Source organism: Lupinus angustifolius, unplaced genomic scaffold (assembly GCF_001865875.1).
Source record: "Lupinus angustifolius cultivar Tanjil unplaced genomic scaffold, LupAngTanjil_v1.0 Scaffold_428, whole genome shotgun sequence".
Classification (NCBI taxonomy): Eukaryota; Viridiplantae; Streptophyta; class Magnoliopsida; order Fabales; family Fabaceae; genus Lupinus; species Lupinus angustifolius.
In genome coordinates this window covers 123,210-145,024 of record NW_017727833.1, presented here as the reverse complement: position 1 = coordinate 145,024, position 21,815 = coordinate 123,210, and the positions used below count along the sequence as shown (strand labels likewise).

The window sequence follows — 21,815 nt, the reverse complement described above, 5'->3', positions numbered from 1 at the left end:
TTCTCTAGAATTGATAGCTAGGATGGGAAGTAAGTTTACTCTTAAAGTAAGTGGATCTATATATATATATATATGTTAATAAGTATGATTTTATTACGTAAGATGTATAAATCATCATTCTTAAGAAGTTGATAGAACCTTTTTTCGTGTGCCTAAAGCTGAGAATATATGCGTAGTTGCCTCCATGAACTATTAGCAATATTCTTCAAGGAAAGTATGAGGATGGAGGAAGCAAAAGCCTCTATATCCATATAAATAAAACAATACACCATAATTCTATTCATAATTCTATTCATAATTCCAGATAACCTTTCAAATCACCATGGATTTCCAAGATGGTTTGTCCCCTTCCCTTCTTTCCTTGGGTATTATCTTTTGAAGTCTGTTTGCATGTGTCTTTACAATGCTGTTATTTGGAAATACTTTTATTTTTATTTGATTCCGTAACTTATTTTCTTATTAATGTTCTGGGAATGGAGTATCTCCTAATATAAAGAGATAAATTATCTGTAAAATATGTTTTGTATTGGGATTCTAGAACTTTATTTTCCTATTAATGTTTAGGGAATGGAGGATTATGTTTCATCATTTTCTATAAAAATATTTTCAAAAATATTTTTGAAAATATTTTTGATTAAATATTTACATCATTCCATTAAATTGATTAAAAATTATTTTCTCTCTCCTGAGTCACATTTTGACCAGAGTCTACGCCACTTATTGAAAAAGTATTATTTTAATGGATCTAATAGACTAATATTTCTACTAATAATGCAACCAAAAATAAATTTGATGAAGAATCAATTTTGGGGACCAAAATAACATTTTTGCTTCTTATTTTTTTACTCAAAACTTAATAAAAGGAAAAGAAAAACGGAACTGTCTTTTCTCTTTTTGAATTTATTTCACTCTTTCTTTTTTCAAACAAAAAGAAAATATCAAGGTTTAATATCTACCTGAAACATTTTTGTAGTATTTGTTGCATGGCATCTATAGAAAAACAATTTTGCTCATTTTTTATAAGATAACGTTAATATTTATAATAGATGAGACTCGAATTCATAATCTCTTTTTTAACTCATTCCTTAAACCATTTACTTTAACTACCTTAAGACTCTCTATTTTTGTTCATTAACAATGGATGATTATCAATATAATTTTATCATTTTCATTTTCATTAATACTTATTGAAATGTCCTTCATTAGACTTGCAATTGCTTAAATAATAACTAAACCAATAATGATCTCAATTCTAAAAAAGATTACCTCACGGCAAGCACATGTGCATGCCTTGCACAAAATAATTACCCTCTTTTTTGGCTTATTCTATATATATTTTTATATTGTCAGTATATCATTCACCATTAATTTGTATTATTTTTATTTGAAAGTTAATGGTGATTAATAAAGCAACAATGAATACTTTATTCACAGTATGAAAATTACTATCAATGTATACATATTAAATCTTATTCTATATGTTATGTGTGTGCTTATATTGCAGACATTTCACGTTTCATATCAGATGCTCCACCAGCTCATTACATAGTGAAAATACAATTATTTTCACTCCTTACAAAAAATTCCATAGAAAAATATGAATCAGGAGAATTTGAAGCTGGAGGCTACAAGTGGTATGCATACACATATATATAAATATATTGAGCGTAATATCTATGCAATATCAATATAATAATTTATATACAATCATTACATTGTCCACCACTTATTTGTATTAGTTATATTTAAGAGTTAATGATGATTTATGAAAATATAAAAAAGTCTTACATGATTCGTCTCGGTGAACATAATTGCATGGATAACAATTTTTGTCTTACTTTTTCTAAGTAAATTATATTAATGTTATAATTCCTCATAGGAAGTTGGTTCTGTACCCAAGTGGGAACATGAGCAAGAATGTAAAGGATCATATTTCACTGCACCTGGCATTGGTAGGAGCAAGTTCACTTCATCCTGATAGGGAAATCCATGTCAAATTTCGGTTGTTTTTGCTTGATCAGAACAATGACAACTACTTAGTAGTCCAAGGTAGTTCTTTTATCCTTCCCTCTATTTTTTGTGTCCATTTACATAATAATCACTTTCCTTGATCATTGATAGATGCATTGGGAAAAGAAAAAAGATTTCACAAAATGAAGAGTGAATGTGGATTTGATCAATTTATTCCTCTCAAAGATTTCAATGATGACTCTAAAGGTTATTTGGTTGAAGATATGTGTGTATTTGGAGCAGAAGTCTTTGTTTGCAAGGAAATAAACAAGGGTAAAGGAGAATCATTAGTGATGGAGAAGGATGCTATTACATACAAACATATTTGGGGGATTGAAAATGTTCTCTCAAAATTGGATTCAGAATGTCATGTATCTAAACCTTTCAATGCTGGAAAATATGAGTGGTACTCTACTATAAAGAACCAATCCTGTCTATTTTGTTTCTAAATTGATGTTTGTGTTAGACCAAGGCAGAGGTAAGTAACATGTTTATTAATCCAATGGTCATAACCAACATTCTAAATTACGGTTGTAGTTGCAGTTATGTTAGATTTACTATAATTGTAATAAAATACTTCCGTAATTACGACTATGGAAATTGTCAAAACCGCAATATTACAAATGTAATTCAGAACCTCAGAATTCATAACATGAGGCTATTAATTGTCCAGGGTGATAAAACTATATCCTAAGGGAAAGGGCTCTGGAGTAGGAAGTGGATATTTCTCTCTGTACTTGGCCTTAGCTGACCCAAAAACCCTTCCTCCTACTTCCAAGATATATACTCAAATAATATTGCGCATCGTTGACCAAAAACAAAGCAGTCATGTCGTTGGAAAATGTAAGCTTTGATTCTCTAATAGTAATTTTCTTTTATAAGTACAATAATAATCAAGAGACAACATAGAAATACTAGTGAGACGAAATGAAAATTGACAATTCTTTGTTTCCTCTATTGCAGTTAATTGTTGGTATAGTGCCTCAAATTATGAAAATGGTTATTTAAGGTTCATGTTACTAAGTACTTTCACAGGTCAACTTGTGGGTTATGTATTGAAGGATAAATGCTTATTGGAGGCAGAGGTTACAGTTCATGGAGTGGTTGATGCATTGTCCTAAGTATAAATTATTCAACACTTAATGTGCTTTCACACTGATGTTGGTATTTGGTTTGAAAAGTCAGCATTTCAATTCATGTTTATCTTATGTCGACTCGAATAATATAATTCTTATGTTGTTAAGTATTACGTTAATTGTGTACTTATGTTAATTTGTATATCGACTACGATAATATAATTCTCATGTTGTTATATTATTACTAGTAGTGTTGTTGTGTCATTTATAAACTTTGAAATCAAAGTGTGTATGTTACTTGGATGTCAACTCCACTATCAAGTATGTTACTTAGAAAGAATAAAATCCAAAAAGCAAATATTACTAGTATTTATTGAATTTATGTTTTATTATAATTTTTTTATCAATAATATATTATTATTTGTTGAGGTGAGATTCAAACCATCAACCCTTTCACTTCAATCTTTCACTCTAACTATCAAACCACTTTATAACTCATTTCTTTTAAATTTGTTTGGTGAGATTCAAATTCATAATCTCCTACACTTTATTTTTTAAATTCTTCACTCTCACTATAAGACCGCCTTATAAATCCCTCTAATTTATGGTTTATTATTTAAAATTTTAATCTATATAATCTATTATATAAAATTAAAAAACGCATGTTGATGATATATCGTGGATTGATAGGGATTGGAAGGTGATGGTTTCTCGTACCTTACTTAAAGGGAAGCCGCGTGCAAACAACTTAGGTTCCTAGGCTGCATACCAGTGACATCACTTATCGCTACCTCTTCATTAATTAGATAAGCATAATAATATATTTCAATAATTGGATAAAATAACGTACAACCAAAGTATATGGAAATAATATATAGATTGAATCAAATTCTTGAGTTTTCTTTTATCCTCTTAATAAGGGTCACATTTGATTATCATGATGAATAATTGACTAATTTTTAGGGGATATATGTTTTTACAAATTGAAGTAAAATTATGATATTAAGGTGACCCAATAAATAAGGTAGCCTAACATAGTTTGAAGATACATCGTCTTATTTCTCTAAATATATATATTTTAGGAGTTGAACTTATCATAACTTTTTTCACAGGTAAAGTATAAACGAAAGTTAATACAATGAATAGTCCCAAGATAGCCCTAATATGGTTTGAGGTAGTAGTGAGGATGGGTTGGGTAAGGTTTGTTCTTTGTCTGATCCTAAATGTTGGTAGGATCATTCTTTTGAACCTGAATTTGACCATAGATTTGAAGTTCACCCGACCATAAATATAGTTTGAGTTAGCTTTTGAACTCGACTCTAGACCTGATTAAATATAATGCATACATCTTTCACATAAAGTATTTTCAATATTTTACTTATTATTATGTACATGTAATTTGATATATGAAATAATGTACGTATATATATTGTTAATGAGATATATACATGATAAAAAATTAGAAGATTAATGACACTTTTAACTAAAAAGATATCATTATGTTGTATACAATTGAATAGAGACAAATACAAATATGATAAGTGAGTGACATGGGACGAGGTCGGGCCGTGTTATGTTTGTCCCTAACCAGTCCTAAATATTGACAATGTCTAATTTTTGAACTTGAACCTATACATGATAAGACCTAACCATATTTGGATCCGATCATGGTCGAACCAAACTGAATGAGTGGGTAGGGTTGGGTCCTATTTTTGAGGGAGTGAAGGAGTAGTGAAAGGAAATTATAGTGGAGAGTGTAGATGAGATCAAATATGCTATTCTCCCGCCAACATAATATTACAACACATTATTTTCACTGTACTGAAAAGGAACAACAAGAACAATTCTAGATTAATTGTTCAAACATTTCATTGTCACTTCATCCAATAAATATGCTTGGCTTTTCTTTTCATTTTTCACATAAGAGAGAGGGTAGATAGAAGAGGAAAGAAAGGAGGGGACAAACAGCATATAATTAAGGAAGTAATAAAGATGAAGCATGAAAGAAATGCAGTAGGTAGTTTAATTTCTAGGGTATATAATAACTATAGTGTATAAATATATTCTTTTTTATTTATGGTTAAGCAATTTGAAGTTTGAAGGATGAATGAATATATAGAAAAGCGTGCTATGCCAAACTTCAAGAAAAAAGGGTGTATTGATAGAAACAAGGAATAGTCAAGAGTATAGCAGTATGATAAGGCAGAAGAAAAGGGTAAGAGAATTGGTCAAGTCACACTCATCGAATTCATTTCATACCCAATGGAATTAACAAGTGCATTCAGATTCAAGAAAACAGCTACATTGTGTTGGCACTGTCTAATAAATGCCAATGACATTCACAATTAAAGGTTATTGAGTAGTTTTACTACCAAGCAACAACTTGAAACAACTGCTATAAATGCTCTTCAGTTTTACAAGCAAACCCTCATCATCATTTTCTCATATATCACTATTATATTTCTACTACATAATCTTTTGTTTATGTTACAAATAAGTATCATACTATAACTACAACATTAGGTTAACACAAGTAGGTGAGTCATAATACAACTTTTTGAGAAATTATTATATGGAATGTAACCATCATTTTAAATATATCTAAATAATTAATTTTTGAATAAATTTATTAATACATAGTCAATTGTTTGGATGTATTTATTAGCATTAATCTTAGATCTTATAATAATTTTTCCAATGGATGCACAACACAAACACAATAATACAAAAATATTATTAGATATTGTGACTATGATTTAGTGGCATTACTGGTTGGGACCATGTAGATGGCGAAAATGGCATTGAAAATGATTCTAGGGGTATTATATTTTTATTTATTTTTTATAGACAATTTTTTTATGCCATGGAAGAAAGGGAAAATATATGATTGCTAGAGTTTGAAGTCAAATTCTTACATTTTGTCTTTCTAAGAATTGAGTTATATCTTTATGGATGACTCTCAATTATTGGAGAGGACAATGATAAAACAATGCACTAAAAATTAGAAAATAATAATATTTATAACTTTCAATTTATATTAAAATTATAATTTTAACTTTAAAAATACAATACAAAATAGAAATGTTCTCTCGAGCAATAGAGAAGAGTCTTTCCTTGATATTGTAGTAACAATGTTGGGATAGGACAATTAAAGAGATTGTGGTGATCACATAAGTGGTAGTTAGGAAAAAATAATTACTCTATGTGATGGGTTTTTGGCCTTTAGATAAAATGGTTTCTTGAACAAATTTTTATCCCGTACTAAATTCACTTAAGAGTTCAAACAAGAGATAATATTTTGCTATAATATATCCTTAATTTTTAGAGAATCAGAGAGGACCTTATATGTCAAGATATTAGACCAAAACTATCCATAAACTTGACCAAAACAATATATACTATCCATTAATGCTGTTTCATAATAATGATAGTCTTTCTTCTATAAAGGAATCCTCAAATATCTTATTTCTTTCATTGGTAGAAACACTAAAAGCACAATGTTAAAATATTAATGGTCAACTACTTCAAACTTCACGTCATAATTCTATTTAGATGTCTTTGTAATGATATAGAAACAAAAACTAAATATGTGACTCGAGCTTTTGATGGAATGTTACTCTTGAGTCTCCATCAAAAATGAAGATTGCTTGTTCAGTTCTTTTCTTCAGCTAGGAACGTCAAATCTCCTTAAAACAAAAAAGGAAGAATATTTGTCATATATAATGAATTTCTTGAAATATATTTGTGCTACTCCATATGAGAGTTCTTTAAATATTCCTAACAAGTATTTTATTTAATTAGAAAAGAGATGGATAAACTTCTTTTTTATATTACAAAGTCAGAATATAAGTGTAAAGAAGAGATAAGTTTAATTGAATTTAGATAATAAAAATTGGGTAGAGATATATATAAGATGACATGAGTATAAAAATATTTGGGTAACATTGTTATTTTTACTAATTTCATACACTAGATTAATGAAACTCAAATTAATATAGTAAGATTCACATTTCCAGATTTGAATAACATATATAAACTTCCCATATTAACATAGTGCAGCACATGAGAAAGGGTATAATACTTATAAAAAACTTCAAAAATTAATTAATAATTAGTAAAACATGCAATTGACAATTCATTCTGTGCAAGTAGAAAAAAGTAGCACAAATTTCCTGATTCATACAAAATTATAATTTTTCAATGACAAAATATGCACTAAAGTGGATAAGTTACTGACACAATCACACAAATAAAAAATAATTGACCATTATATTACAGCATAAATAGAGGAATGGAAGTTAAATTACCTACTATTGCATTAATTATTTGATCCCAAGAAACCCTAAGATGGGTTAACAGCACCACGATCATTGCCACCGCCGTTAGCCGCAGCAGCATGCTGTTGAAATTGATTGAGATTCCCTAAGCTAGCTGAGATGTTCATAGCCAAGAGACTAGCATCATAGTTATTCCCTGAATCAATGCTTCTAACTATTTGCTGTTGTCGATGTTGATATTGATCCCTCGAGAGAAACTGATGATGATGGTGATGATGATTATAGCGACCACCGCCATTATTAACACTACCCGTGTTGTTGTTATTATACGGGTTGTGGTAGGTAGTGGCGGTGGGAGCAGATTCGGCACAAATACCGCCATGGTTGGTGGCAATATTCAAATTTTGATACCTAGATAACTCCGATTTGGCACAATAAAGATCCATTTGGAGCTGGCGGAGTTGATGCTGAAGAAGAGAGATAACACCAACACAACCATAAACCGGGTCACGGAGCCTCATCTCAGCTTCATAAGCAAGAGAATTAACAGCATCTTCACGTTGGTGAGGGTGCAAATCATTGAGAAGCTTTGTAACATTACTTGCACCAAAGATTCTATGAACATTAGCAAACTTTTGTGGCTGATCAGGTGGGAAATATGGTGCAAATGCACACTCTGGTTGACACTTACGCCTTAGAAACTTGCATGCTGCACATGGAGAATTTGAAGATGCCATATACTTCACTTTCTTTGTTTCTTTGTTTCTTCTTTCTTTATCTCTCTCTATCTCTATTTGTTTTACACTGCCATTAATTTCTGTGATGCATCACCATGTTTATTAGTATTATTATATTGTGAAATGATAACAATAATAAATGTTGAAAGAAAAGAGAAGTGATCAAATAATGAGTGTTAGATGGCCAAATCCATTTTTTACGCAACACACTCTTTTCCTTTTCTTTTTAACTATTTCATTTACATATTTTATTTTTTAAATTTTAACCAAACAAACCACCCTATTATTTTGCTTCCCCTTTTACATGCCCTCTAATCAATTTATATTGTTTTTTGTACTATTAAAAATGTCTCATCACCTATAAGGAACTAGTCCAATTCAATATATGTAATTATTTTTTTCAACAAGTGTGACATTTAGAAATTAAATTCTTAAATTTTGATCTTGTAGGGGAAATAACTTATGCAACTTCTTTACCTCTCAACAATGTATTATGTTGTTGAAAGGTAAATAAAATCTTAATTGACCAATTTGTTTGTTATAATATATTGTCATTTTGTTTATGAAAAGTTTATGATTTACTAAAAATAAAACAAATATGAAGATTAAGAAAAATATATAAACTAGCCAGGGTTTTGTCCATTGAATTCTGTAGAAAATAATAATAATAAATTATTTGGGTGATCCAAGAAAAAGATCAAAAAGCAATGGGATTGAAGAAAAATGAAAAGTGATGAAAACAAGGAATAGATTTGCATATATAAAACAAAATTCAAAGACTGGGTTACCACTCCAATTTCATATCCTGAGACAAAATCCTTGAACCTTGTGTTGTTGACAGAGAAATCGAAGACAAGAACCAAGAGTGAGAGATTGTATATCAGAAAGAAAGTGCTGTCTTGAAGAAAAAAATAAGGTTGAATGTCTGAGGCCAGAAGACACTCCCTCGTGTGACAACTTCACACTTCTATGTGCTATTTACATACATAATAAATCTTGTATAAGAAGATAAATTATTTTTTCTATATTAAAATTATATGACATGGATTCTATTTTTTAGAAATCTTTTGATAGAAAATTATTAAAAAGGCATAATTTTAGAGCTACAAAAAATAATTTATCTCCTAAAATAATGAGATGATTATTTTCTATGCACATTTATATATACATATAATCCCTTAAATCTTTATAATTTTATCATTGGATTATAATTGATTACTATCATTTTTTGCATTGTTATATACCTAATTGTTCCATTTTTAGTACATCTGGTGAGAAATGTCAGTCATTAGAAAATTTAATGTCCAGGATCAATCAACATAACTATGCATTCTTTTGTCAGAAATGTTTGACTTTTTTTATATTTATCTGAAAAATCATACCTAGGATAATTTTGTATATTTTTTATAGTCACGAGTATACTCTATAAGAGGTAACATAATCATAGATAAAAATAGATAATATAGTCATATTTGGGTAGGGAACAACCATTCTATAATAAAGTTAGATCTCACAACTAAGGGACTTTTTCATACTCACGACTTAAACTCAGTGTTGCTTGAGAGAAAACAAAGATGAACCCTTTAAACCAATCACCCTCTAATTGTGTATGATTAGTTAAATAGTTTAATAAAATAATTTGTAGGAAAAGTGGTGTATACATTTATCTGTGAGAAAAACTCAGCTAATGTAATTCTTATGATGGTAACGTTTATTTATTTGGTATTACTTCATTTAGAAAATAAAACATAGACACAAATTTTTAAAATTAAAGTGAGCTCATTGCATGAGGCTTCTCCTAATAAAATTTGGAGATAATATATATCCACAGTCTTATCTAACAAATGGAATAATTAATTCCAAATTTGAATGCATAATCCATTAGCCATTGAATGACAACCACCTTTTAATCTTTATGCATCTTACACTATGATTATATTTAAAGGTCTCCAATTGACTATAATTACATAAATTATGTGAGAATAGTTCTCATATCTCATGTAAAAAAACATGAAAGTAATAATTTAGGTTATCATACAATAATAGATAGTTAAGATTAAAAGTTCATATTATCACTTAAAAAATTATATACATTTATCTTTTAATATACAAATAATTCACATTAATTAATCTTATTTCTCATATTAACAATTATATACATAGAGATTGATGGTAAGAAAGATAGCTGTAACATCCCATTGTGCCTAAGTAGTGTAACATTTGAAATATAAATTTAAAGATAATTGATTATGTATTCATGTGAATTATTTACTCTACTACTACTATTATTATTATTATGGGTGAGCATGAGTTAGGTTTGATTAGATAATACATGTTTCTTACATGACATTAAATATTAATAAATTTATTTGTTTAATATGAACCTGGTTTTAGACCCAAAGGTTAATCCGACCTCAAATATTACCCGAGCTAGATTTTGAACATGAAATTAATCTTATACTCAATTAAATATAATGTACTTCCATTTTAGATATAATTTTCTATATTATTTACCATTATTAATTTGTAATTTGACATAAAATTATATATATATTTTGTTAATCATTTACATATGAAAAAAATTAGATAATCGATAATATACTAAATGATATATACATAGTGACACTAGCATAAACAATTGAAAAATACAATCAAAAATATAAAATTATGTTAACAGAGAAGTTGTTATAAGAAATGTACTCTCTACTTTGACTGAAAGAGATATCATTATTTTGTACACAATCTAATAGACACGTATAAACATAAGTAATGGTTGACCACGGGTCAAGTTATATTTATCTATTTCCCAATACTAATTATTAACCTAGTCCAATATTTGAACTTAAACAGACACATTGAAACTTGGTCATATTTGAATCCAATCATGATAAAAACAAATCTTGTTCATATGTAATCAAGATATACATAATCTATGATACTTTACTTATTCCTTTTTGAAATTAGGAAATAAAATAAATAATTTCAATTCCTCTGAGCAAGTGTTGACGGAATACATTTGGTTATACCATCCACTAGCAATTTATATTGCAATAAGTCTGCATAAGGTGATTTTTGAAAACATGTAAGGGACAGAAATGCTCCTTTATCCAAATTGCAACTAAATCTCAATCTTCTTTAACTAATCATGGGCGAATATAACTCACGTCCACTTTAGACGAGTCTTGTTGTCAAGCGTAGGAAGATTAGTTACATCAGATCAGATGTGGAGTAAAGTGCAGAGCAAGTAACAGAGAATTACTGGAACAAAGATACACAACAACTAACATGAAAAGGAATGAGTTTTTCTTTAATTTTGTTAGTCTAAGACTTCTACAATCTTTTCAGGTCAAGACTATAATAGGCCTTGTCATTTGTCATTTAGTAATTTACAATCAATCACCAACCTCTATCTGTTTAGAGCTAAACTTTTGGTTCAGGAAAAATATAAAGCTTGTAGAATTAGCGCATTTACATGATGGATGACTGATTTACATGAGTCTAGTTTGAGGACATCCTTAACTACCACGAGGAACAGAATCATCTTTCGGAAGAGCAACATAGTTGACTGGAATTATGTGATTGACTCTGCTACTTTCTCTACGTTCCTTTTCGCCTGAGGTTCCATAACGGCCTGAAGAGGTAAACAGTCGACGCCCGGTTGGTGTCCCGGCAATGGAGTTAGCACTAGTGCTCGGACCAAGAGGCTTCTTTGTTGCAGACCTTGAACCAAAAAGTGCCTCTTGCTCCATAGCATGTTGTTCCTGCAGCCTTTTCTGCTCCTGTTAAGAATAACATAATTAGTTTGTAACCAAAAGTTCACAGCTGATAAAAAATTAAAAACAGACAAGTAATATAAGAGTTGAAGTCCAAACATAAACAGACTTGCCAAAAAGTGTCCGATACACACATCAGTAAATAATTGTATAACATGCACAAAGACAAAAGGCAAAATATCTCATAGGGTGAAGTCAACTTTCTAGCACCAAAAAAAACTTCAAACTCACTTGAAACTTTCAGCACACATAATGATAGATTAAAATGAGAACTTTGATGTCTACCACAAAAAAGTTTGAGATCTTTGAAACAGATATGGGAGATGCACTGCTTGTCATCTGTGGTTAGTATTTCCAACATTTTAACCCCATATTCTGCATATGCCCCCAACAGGAAGCACACTTGGTAGATCTGTGGGACATAAAGTGTGAGCAGCTAGGTTCAAACCCAACGGCTGCACAATTTCCCTCTCCCTGTCAAAAACTTTACATATAAAAAATGCTTATACATGGCCAAAAAATGTCTATCAAGAATATTCCCCAGAATAGAACACTTTTTCAATCATGGCTTAATAAAACAATTCTCAGTTGACAACATTTTCAATCATGCTCGGGAGGTGCAGAGTATCTCCACATATATGGGGAATAAAGAGAATTCATACAACAATAGACATTGTTCAGTACAACTACCAATAGGCCAATAACAAGAACTGCGCGGAGAAATAGGTTTCTTACCGGTAAATCCAATTACTTTTCCATTGTAATAAATCTTAAAATAACTAATTTAGTCATTTTATTTTTCCAACGATATGAAAACAGAAGTAATTTTTAAGAGGTAAAAAGGGCAAAAGAGAAACAATGACTGCTACTGATACCCGAGATTTGCGCTTCTCTTCTCCTCTCAGTTGCCTGTGCACATTATATTCATCCAAACTATGCAGCAATGGAGCCTGAAAAAAATGTGTTGGAACCTTACTAATCATTTTTCACCGTATCACAATAATAAACACAATATAGGTCATTACCTTTTCATATAAGAAAGGTATTCCTTTTTCCGTTTCCCAGGCTTTTACTTTTGCAGTCAAATTCTCAACAATAGCTGCCCAACAATTTTTTTTGAAGGAGTCAGTGTTATACCAATGAGGGAACAAGCAGGGAAGATTGTTAGAAGTTACACTCTAGACCTCCTTTGTCCTCATATTCTATGCATATAAAATATTTGGCCACATGTTTGATTGTACAACCATACAAGAATAAGTGAACTTTCTTGTCGTTTCTTGACTTGTTTACATATGATATTCAAACACTAACACTATGTTTGGTTAAGGAGAGAAAATAGAAAGAAAGAAAGGGGAAGGAAAGAGAATAGAAGGAAAGAAAAAAGGTAAAAAATGAGATGATAATTTTGTTGTTTGGTATGATTGAAAATAGAAGGAAAGTAAGAGGAAAGAAAATATATATTTATACATAATTTATCAAAAATGACATAAAGGTCCTTGTTACTTCTATATATAAAAAATTATGTAGCATTTCTAGTTTTCAAAACTATATTTTGTTGTTACAAATTACGTAAATAAATAATTTTTTATATTAATTTAATGTAACAATTTTTGTATAATATATAAACTATAAAATTTAATATAACAATTTTTGTTTATAAAATCCTATGAAAATCATTAATATTCTATATTTTATTCTCATTAATGCATCTAAAGAAATCATAACTCACATTTAGTTACCACTTTTATATTTATAATCATCCCACTTTTGCACATTTCGTTTTATATTTTTAATTTATTTATTATTTGTCATTTTGTTCTTAATTTTAAGAAATGGTGTTTTTTATTTTCACTACTTTTTTATTGAACATACATAATTATTATTTATTTGTGAGCTCATGACCAATGAAATTAAAATTAAGTAAACTAATTTCACATAGAATTAAATATAAACAAATAATAAGTTTATTATATTTTATCTATTTTCACCTAGAATATTGTTCTTTTAATTAACTTATGGTAGAAGGATAAATTTGTAATTTTTCATGGTTTTCTTTCTTTTCTCCATTTTCTTCACAAAGTATGGAAGAAAAGTTTTTTGTGGGTCTCATGCATGTTTTTTCTTTCCCTCCTATTTTGTGTTGAAACCAAATGATGGAAAATGATATTTTCCTCTCCTTTTCTTTCCTCTTCTTTTCCATAGAACCAAACATGCCCTAACGGTCTGGATGTCCAATGGAATTAAAAGAATTATATAATATTTTTATAAATATTTAAGGAATGATGAGTTAGACTTCATAACAATCTATCACTTTATTTCTTATTTATTTATAAAAAAAACACCGTATAACTTTCTACTTTTAAAATTGAAAAAAATCAATTCTTTGCTAACTTCCCAAAACTAGGACGCCATCTCAAATATTCACTGGTCAGATTTAATTTGATATATGAGTGACTTTCACTTTAAAAGAAAGACAGAGGGTCACTGCATAATCGACCAATATTCATAAATCCTCTAGATGGTCCATGGAACTACTTCAAGAGAATTATGAAGAATTGTTATTCACTCAAGCTTATCCAAAGTTTGCGCTGGTCTACTATCTCACTCTCACTGTTCACGTTAGTTATGATAACATGATTTAGATACCACTAATATTTTAATGGCTTTTGATTACTACTTTCATTAGTTCTCCCATAATCATGGAGGCAAAATTTCATATCATAATAAGAATCAAGATTCTAGATCATCATGAACTAATATAAATGGGGAAAATAATGTCTTACATGGTATCTGCTTTACCAGAGTCCGTGCTTTCTCTGCACGCTTCAAATTTTTGTGTGCTCCTCTTACTGCACTGTATCGATTTTCATCCTGAAAGGATGAAAAAGATAAATGGTGTAAATTACCTATATTTTGTGTATGTTTCTTTAAATAGATCTAAAAAACAAGGTATATATTGTAACAATGTCAATCACTTTTTGTTGATCAATGGAACATAAAAACATTTTTAATTTGTAATTTCTTAGATTGACTTAAATTTCATCAACCTGAAAATTGGCAAAAAACTTTCAATGTTCCACATGTTAACTTCAGCAGGAAAAGAGGGAAAAAACACTAGAAGAGTTTCATGCAGTCTGCAACCAGATATTCTTTGCTAAGCAGAAATTTTGAAAACATACATTACTTTCCTACTTACAACGGGCATAGTAACTTTTGATATCAAATCAAAACTAATAAATGACATTAATCCCCATCATGGATAGCTTTGCATTGTTCTCAATCACAAATTAAGGTTTTATTTTCAAGACAATGCAAAAAAATCAGAGCACAACCTTAGCCTAATAAGTCTGCATGCATTTCGGCAACAATAAGCTAAAGGCATAGATTATAAATGTTAGTGAAAAATATAACATATATAGCAGCATCTACTACTCTCCATGGTAATAAATCTCAACAGCATTAAATTATGGCTATTTTAAGAATAATAAACAAAAAGACATCTACCCTTTCATACTCATCTAACCACTTTTCCTCCTCAACTGCAAATTTCCATTTTTCTACCCTATCTAAGATATCTCTTCTGCTTAGAGCTTGCTCTTTGGCTTTTTTGATTTGGTCATCCATGCTTTGAAGCAAATCAGACAGATCCATAATACCTGGAAAACAATAAAAGCTTATGTGTTCAAAGGAAAATAAAAAAACTCAAAACAGACATTGCAGAAACACCTATAACAATATTTCTAGAAAGTGTTTAAAAAGGAAAGATTAGGAAAATAAACATATGGTTGGAAGCATTCAAACATAAATATCAATAAAGAAAGAAAATGTTCAATGATATTTTAGGCTCTATAAGATTAAAAAATTAAAAAATAGTTCAGGTACCAGATTCTAGGAGGCTACACAGAGTCTGTCTAGCAGCTTCACTATCCACATCCATATGAACTCCTCTATAAATTTCTTCAAGCTCAGTCTGTCTCTTTAATACTAAATCCTTCATCTTACTGGCCTTCAAAAGATTTAAGTGCTGAACTTCAACCTCAGCCTGCAAAAATATAAATCACCGAGCAATTAAAAAACTCATTGTGCAAGTGAGCAACTGAAGAGCAAGTTCAAGTCAATGAAAGTTTCACCTGCTCAATGATATCTGAAGAAAGGCACCCTTGTATTGACACTTCATCAACTGATACTGAAATTAATCTGGTGACATGGCTGAAGGCCTTTTGCTCACCAATTGGTATCTCCATAAGATCCCAGAGCTCTACCAGGATCTTAGCAAGCTCTTGTACCTACAAGAAAGGAAAATTAGATTAATGAACCATCAAGAACCTGATGGAAATAAGGTGCTCTGTTGAAAACAAAATTTGGCACAAGATTTATTACCTATATGTTTATATGGATTATAACAATATTTCAAAAGCAAAATAGTTCAATGCAAGAAATATAATAGTTAACTAAGGTGCTCAGTAGTAAGTAGTAACCATTTAAAATTAAGAAGTAACTACTGATACTGCTTTTTAAATGATTATTTGTGGGAAATCAAAACAGATGATAAACCTACATTATTGGCAATTGCAACAGTAAGCACATACATGTGCAGGTTGAAGTACAAGTTGACTCGCACAATTTTATCTAGATCAAAATAAATCACCTTTTGTAGCCTTTTTTGCTTCTCCTGCTTTAATGAATGAATAGCCCCAGTCAATCTTGCAAGAGTGTCATTGCTGATGCTCTGCATCTGCAGTGTACCTTCTGATGGATCACCCAAGCTTTGGTGAATTTCATGTAATGTCTTCTGAGAATCAATTGACATTACTAGTGAAAGCTCAGCAATAGTAGTGATATGACTCTTCACTTTCTGCTGGCGCAAGATCTGATTGGAGAAAAAAACAGAGTAGCATCACACAAAAAGAGACTAAAAGATCTGGAATTACAAATATTCCATACAAAGTTGTTAATTTGGTAGAACCTTTTCATTTTGAAGTTCTTTGAGATGTGACTTGTGTTCCTCCAATTTCTTCACTGTCAGATCAAACTGATCAGCTTCTGGAACCGTGACACTTTCGGACTGACCGCAGCCTGCTATTTCCGCACATATCTGAGAAATATGGGACTTTATCTTTGAAAATTCCTTGATTCTATCATCTTTCTTTGACCTCAAGTCCTCTAAGACAGGTCTTATGGTAGCTAATTGCTCCTTAAGAGTGCCCTTTCCCTTTCAAATGCATAACTGAATCAGTTGAATATGCATATTGCTAATTCAATTAGTGTAGTGCTAATTGAGCATAGAGATAAAGATGAGATCTGGGAATCACCAAACAGGAGATTGTAGTAACTAGTAACTAATAACTAATTCAATAAATAGAAGGAACCAATTAATCAAAGAATCTGATAATGATTATAGTAAACAGAATGTTGAAAATTGCTGGAAATAGCAAAAAATTAGACTGCATTGACAAAATTAATTTTGATAAAATGAGGCACATCCATGCCTCCTGTATAGAATATGTGGGGAGAAGGGTATTTGATATATGCTAATGTCATTTTTTGATTTGCATAAAAGTAGACAACATAAAGCATCATTGTCAGCAAACATCTAGCTCCAGCATGTTTAAGATTCCCAATCCCCTACTTTCTTATTTGACACAAACTTCATTGTAGTATAGTATACATGGATTTTGTACTGATAGCAATAGTCCACAATGAAAAATGGGGACCTACCCGTGAGAACGAGGCACATTCCCCAAGGGAAGAAATAAGATTGGTTACTTCAGCTTCGTCATCAGCCAACGAGCGATATAAGTCAGCCTTGTGCTTTCTTGTTTCATCAACTTTTCTGTGATAAATGTCAAGGCATTCTTGCTCCAGTTGAAGAAGCATCTTGTCTCTATCAATGTCACTCTCCCCAATCTCATCCCATATCATCTGGTTCAAAAAATACATAAGATCATTAATTTCTACTCTACGGGTTCCACTGAAGCAACACAATATATCCCTGCTCAAATGGTTCTAAATTGCAAATGCAATATTGCGGTTTTGGTAGTCTCTCCAACAGCATTGCAACCTCATCAACCACGTTTCCCACAATTGCAATAAGTAAACGAAACTCAGTAGCAATTTAAAACCCCAATAAAAAATTAATACATCGCTGATGTAACTAAACTATGCAAAAATGCATCAAAGGCTTGCTTTTTAGCTTCTTCTCTTCAAAAGGCACCATTTTATTTTTAACAAAAACCACCAGTCATATTTCCCTACAATTTTCCGTGATTACGATAAACACAATATAACCACAACCGCACTGGGGGCTTTAAATTGCAGCCACAACATTGCAATTCCAGGAACATCAGAAACTGCATAGCGGCCACAATTGCGATAAACACAACACAACCGCAATTTAAAACAGGTCTACCTTCTACTCAGCGAGTCTCAATTAAATGATAACGAAAAATACAAAAAAAAAAGAGTAGAAAATGTAATGAGAACCTGCAATTGACGGAGGAGAGAAGCGCAGGTAGTGCGAGAGGGAGAGATTGATGGAGACACCATAGCTGAATTTTCTTGCGAAGAAGTGAAGAGTGAAACCCTAATTAACACAGAAAAAGAAATGAAGAAGAAAACATAAACAACGAACGTTTTAGTTTGGTTAATATGTGAAATTGAATCATTTAATATCATTGATATGGGAAATTATTCATTCCTTGATTTGAGCTTTGACTGTTCCAAACACAGATTCTTCCTTTTTCAAACTCTTCTCTTTGCTTTTTGGTTTTAGCGCCAACCCTCCACGATTCAATTTTTAAAAAGAATAATTAAAAATACTATCACATTATTATTTAATTATTAATTAATTTAAATTTACTTATTTGCTATTATTATGGGACACTCTCTTCATGTAGGTTTTAAAAGGAAAAGGGATAAAATATACTTTGATATAATAATTTGTCACATTGTTGTGAACTAATAGGATATGACATAGGAACATTTTGTTTACCGAGTATAAATGAATCTATTTGAAGAAGATTTAATAGATATGCGAAAATGTAAATATGTTTTATATTGTCAGTGAACCATTTATCATCCATATATTAATTATTAATGACTCTTAAACAAAACAAAAATAATATAAATCAATGATAAATAATGTATTGATAGTGTTAAAAAATTTACACTGATAATGCATAAATTTTAAACTCTTTGAAGAATCTAAAATATAAATAAATATGATAAGAGTGAATTTTCTCTCTGCAATTTTCTCTGTCTCACATTTGAATATTACAATTATAATCATTAGTGAGTCGATAAGCACTTTGTGTTTATCAAATCATATATTTTACTTTTTGGGATTAAATATTTAAGTTTTATATATTTTATTTTTATGAATTAGAATATTTTTATATTAAATGTAATTTATATTGTATTTTTTATTCGATGCACTTTATTTTATATTATATTTTTTTGTTTAAATTGCCAAATTAATTAAGATGAGAAGATGGTGATTATATATAATTATATGGTTTTTTTGTAGAAATTTAAAAATATTAAGGGTAAAATAGGAAATTAGAAATTATACGATGGTGGTAGTTAAATCATGTTTTCCATTTAAAGTAGGGGTGAGCGTGGGACGGATTAAGTATGTCCCTCAAATGTCCCTAAATATTAATCAGGTTACTTTTTTAACCTGTCCCTAATTAGGGTGGGATGCGTCCAAAATAAGACAGGTCAAGATAGAGATGGGTCTAGGTTAGAAAATGACAAACGTATTTTTTTTTTCAAATCTTTAAGCATGCACAATCAAAATTATCACAATCTGTGAAGAAATTCAACTAAAATATGCATCACACATGCATCAGTATATAAACTACAAACCATAAATTGCATCATTCAAACAAAAAACTATCGCAATCATGTGATTAAAAATTATAGAAGGCAGTGAAAATTTTAGAACAATTTAAACTATCAAATGTCAACATAAGCTGAAGTATTCTTTGTAAATGATAAACATCACATGAGAACTTAAATGACAATAGCATGTCAATACTCAAAAGTTAATACAAAAATGAATACAATAATTGGCTATTAACTGAAAAATGTAAATTAAATTGTGTGAAGAAGATATTGCTTCTGACATTGGCACGGTTTTGATGATGATACCAACATCACCAAAAAAGAAAAGGAAGATGACTTATGAAAACAAATGAAGATAAAGCTTCAAGACATTAGATTAAGTCTTTGTAAGTACTTCTATCCTAAACTCTTAAGTATATACAAATATAATTGCTCAAACGATTTTTTAGAAAATGTGAGACACTTTTAAAAAGACTTCAAACATTTTTCAAAAATAGTGTGTAACATGTTACTTCAATGAGTAACAGGTTACATGTGTGAGAAAAGAGTTATCCAACTGAAAAACTGATTTTTGAAAGCTGAGTAACTGATTACTCAAAATAATTTTTAAGCATCTGTTGGACAAAAAGTTTGAGTAAGCGATTACTCAAAGTGAGTAACCGATTACTCAATGTAAAATTCAAATTTCAAGTGGACAGAAAGTTTGAGTAACCGATTACTCAAATGAGTAACCCATTACTGAGAGTTGTTGGAAGTGTTTTTCAGATTTCAAAGTGAAAGGTTTTCACTCCAAACGAAATCTTTTCACTCCAAACAACTCATACACTTTTGGAAACCTTCAAATGGTGTTTGTAAACTCTATATAAAGGCTCTAAACTCTCACACAAACAACACACAACTTTCGTACAATTTTCACACAACTTTCATACAATTTTCTCTCAACTCTCAAAAGCTCTCACACTTTTTCTTAGAATTTATCTTTGAACTTTTTGCAACTTGTTCTTAAACTTTCAAGTTAATTTTGCAAATTTGCTTCAAGTGTTTCAAAGACTTTTACAAAGAGCATTATATACTTCTATATATATTCAGAGTTTGGATTGCAAGTTACATAAGTTTCATACTTGTAAAGGCAATCTGCCATAGTTGAATATTCTTCATTCTTGTAAAGAATTCTTTCTTTCACGGGGTGTGAAAAGAAAGGGGAATAAATTCACTTGGAAAGGTGTTTTCCAAGGGTATAAGAATTAGGGAGTGCGTAAATCTCGGGGTGAGATATTATAATTACAACTCATAATTCTTAGTGAAAAATCTCTTGTGTGGCAAGAGTACTGGATGTAGTCTTCGGTAGACAAGAAAGTGAACCAGTATAAAACTCCTTGTGTACTCTCTTATCCTTATCTCTTTCGTTTTATTTCCTATTATTTTTCTGCATATCGTTCCGCTGCACTTTAACTTTGATTTTGCAGAAAAAGCGGTCATTATTTTAAGACAACTAATTCATCCCCCTCTTAGTTGCACTCTGATACTTACAAATTGGAGTACATAACAACTAAAAATTAACTAATTTTCTATCAATAAGTGGTATGAATATGTAGTGTGAGTTTGTAGGTATTTGAGTTATGTGAGATGAACATAATGGGCTTTGTTTTTTTTTATCGGCAATTGTTAGTATGTTAGTATTTTTGTTGTGGGTGAACTCTATACCATCAAACTATCTTCTAACTCCTATTTTATTGATAGTGGGACTCGAACCCATAACCTCATGCACTTCATTCCTTACGACCGCCCTCTTCACCATAAGACCACCTTATGACTCCCTCTTTTATGCTTTGTTGATGGAGAGAAGAAAGTGAGAAGAGAGAAAGATGTGAGAGAAATAATAAAGAGAAAGATGTGAGAGAAATAATAAAGAGAAAGAAAAAGGTGAGAAAGAGAAAAAAAATTATATTGTTTGAGATAAGTGAAATGAAAAAGAAATATATGAGAAAGAAATAGTTTCTTATCTATCTCTTGTTTTGTTTAATATATAGTAAGAGAAAAGTAAAATAATATGTTTGAAAAGACATAAATACTCGTAAAACAAATAGAAAAATAATA

The 21,815-nt window shown here is 30.3% G+C and overlaps 3 protein-coding genes across 3 annotated transcripts; 1 reads left to right on the top strand and 2 right to left on the bottom strand.

Moving 5' to 3' along the window:
- Window positions 1-301: 301 nt before the first annotated feature.
- On the top strand, window positions 302-3,331 carry LOC109341301. Its single transcript, XM_019579179.1, has 6 exons — window positions 302-338; window positions 1,505-1,634; window positions 1,880-2,049; window positions 2,122-2,416; window positions 2,684-2,853; window positions 2,974-3,331. Exons 1-6 carry the CDS (start codon window positions 323-325, stop codon window positions 3,129-3,131), a joined length of 939 nt encoding a protein of 312 aa, XP_019434724.1. The 5' UTR covers window positions 302-322; the 3' UTR covers window positions 3,132-3,331.
- A 3,088-nt stretch (window positions 3,332-6,419) lies between these two features.
- LOC109341304 (LOB domain-containing protein 6) lies at window positions 6,420-8,215 on the bottom strand. The gene is made up of 2 exons (XM_019579181.1): window positions 7,394-8,215; window positions 6,420-6,772 (listed from the first exon to the last, which is right to left on the bottom strand). The coding sequence occupies exon 1, from the start codon at window positions 8,098-8,100 to the stop codon at window positions 7,429-7,431; it is 672 nt and encodes a 223-aa protein (XP_019434726.1). The 5' UTR covers window positions 8,101-8,215; the 3' UTR covers window positions 6,420-6,772; window positions 7,394-7,428.
- A 3,166-nt stretch (window positions 8,216-11,381) lies between these two features.
- Window positions 11,382-18,665, bottom strand: LOC109341325 (65-kDa microtubule-associated protein 5). Its single transcript, XM_019579219.1, has 11 exons — window positions 18,357-18,665; window positions 17,592-17,795; window positions 16,840-17,085; window positions 16,522-16,743; window positions 16,004-16,159; window positions 15,756-15,915; window positions 15,378-15,529; window positions 14,657-14,744; window positions 12,899-12,972; window positions 12,749-12,823; window positions 11,382-11,879 (listed from the first exon to the last, which is right to left on the bottom strand). The coding sequence occupies exons 1-11, from the start codon at window positions 18,546-18,548 to the stop codon at window positions 11,616-11,618; spliced, it is 1,833 nt and encodes a 610-aa protein (XP_019434764.1). The 5' UTR covers window positions 18,549-18,665; the 3' UTR covers window positions 11,382-11,615.
- Between the last annotated feature and the right edge of the window lie 3,150 nt (window positions 18,666-21,815).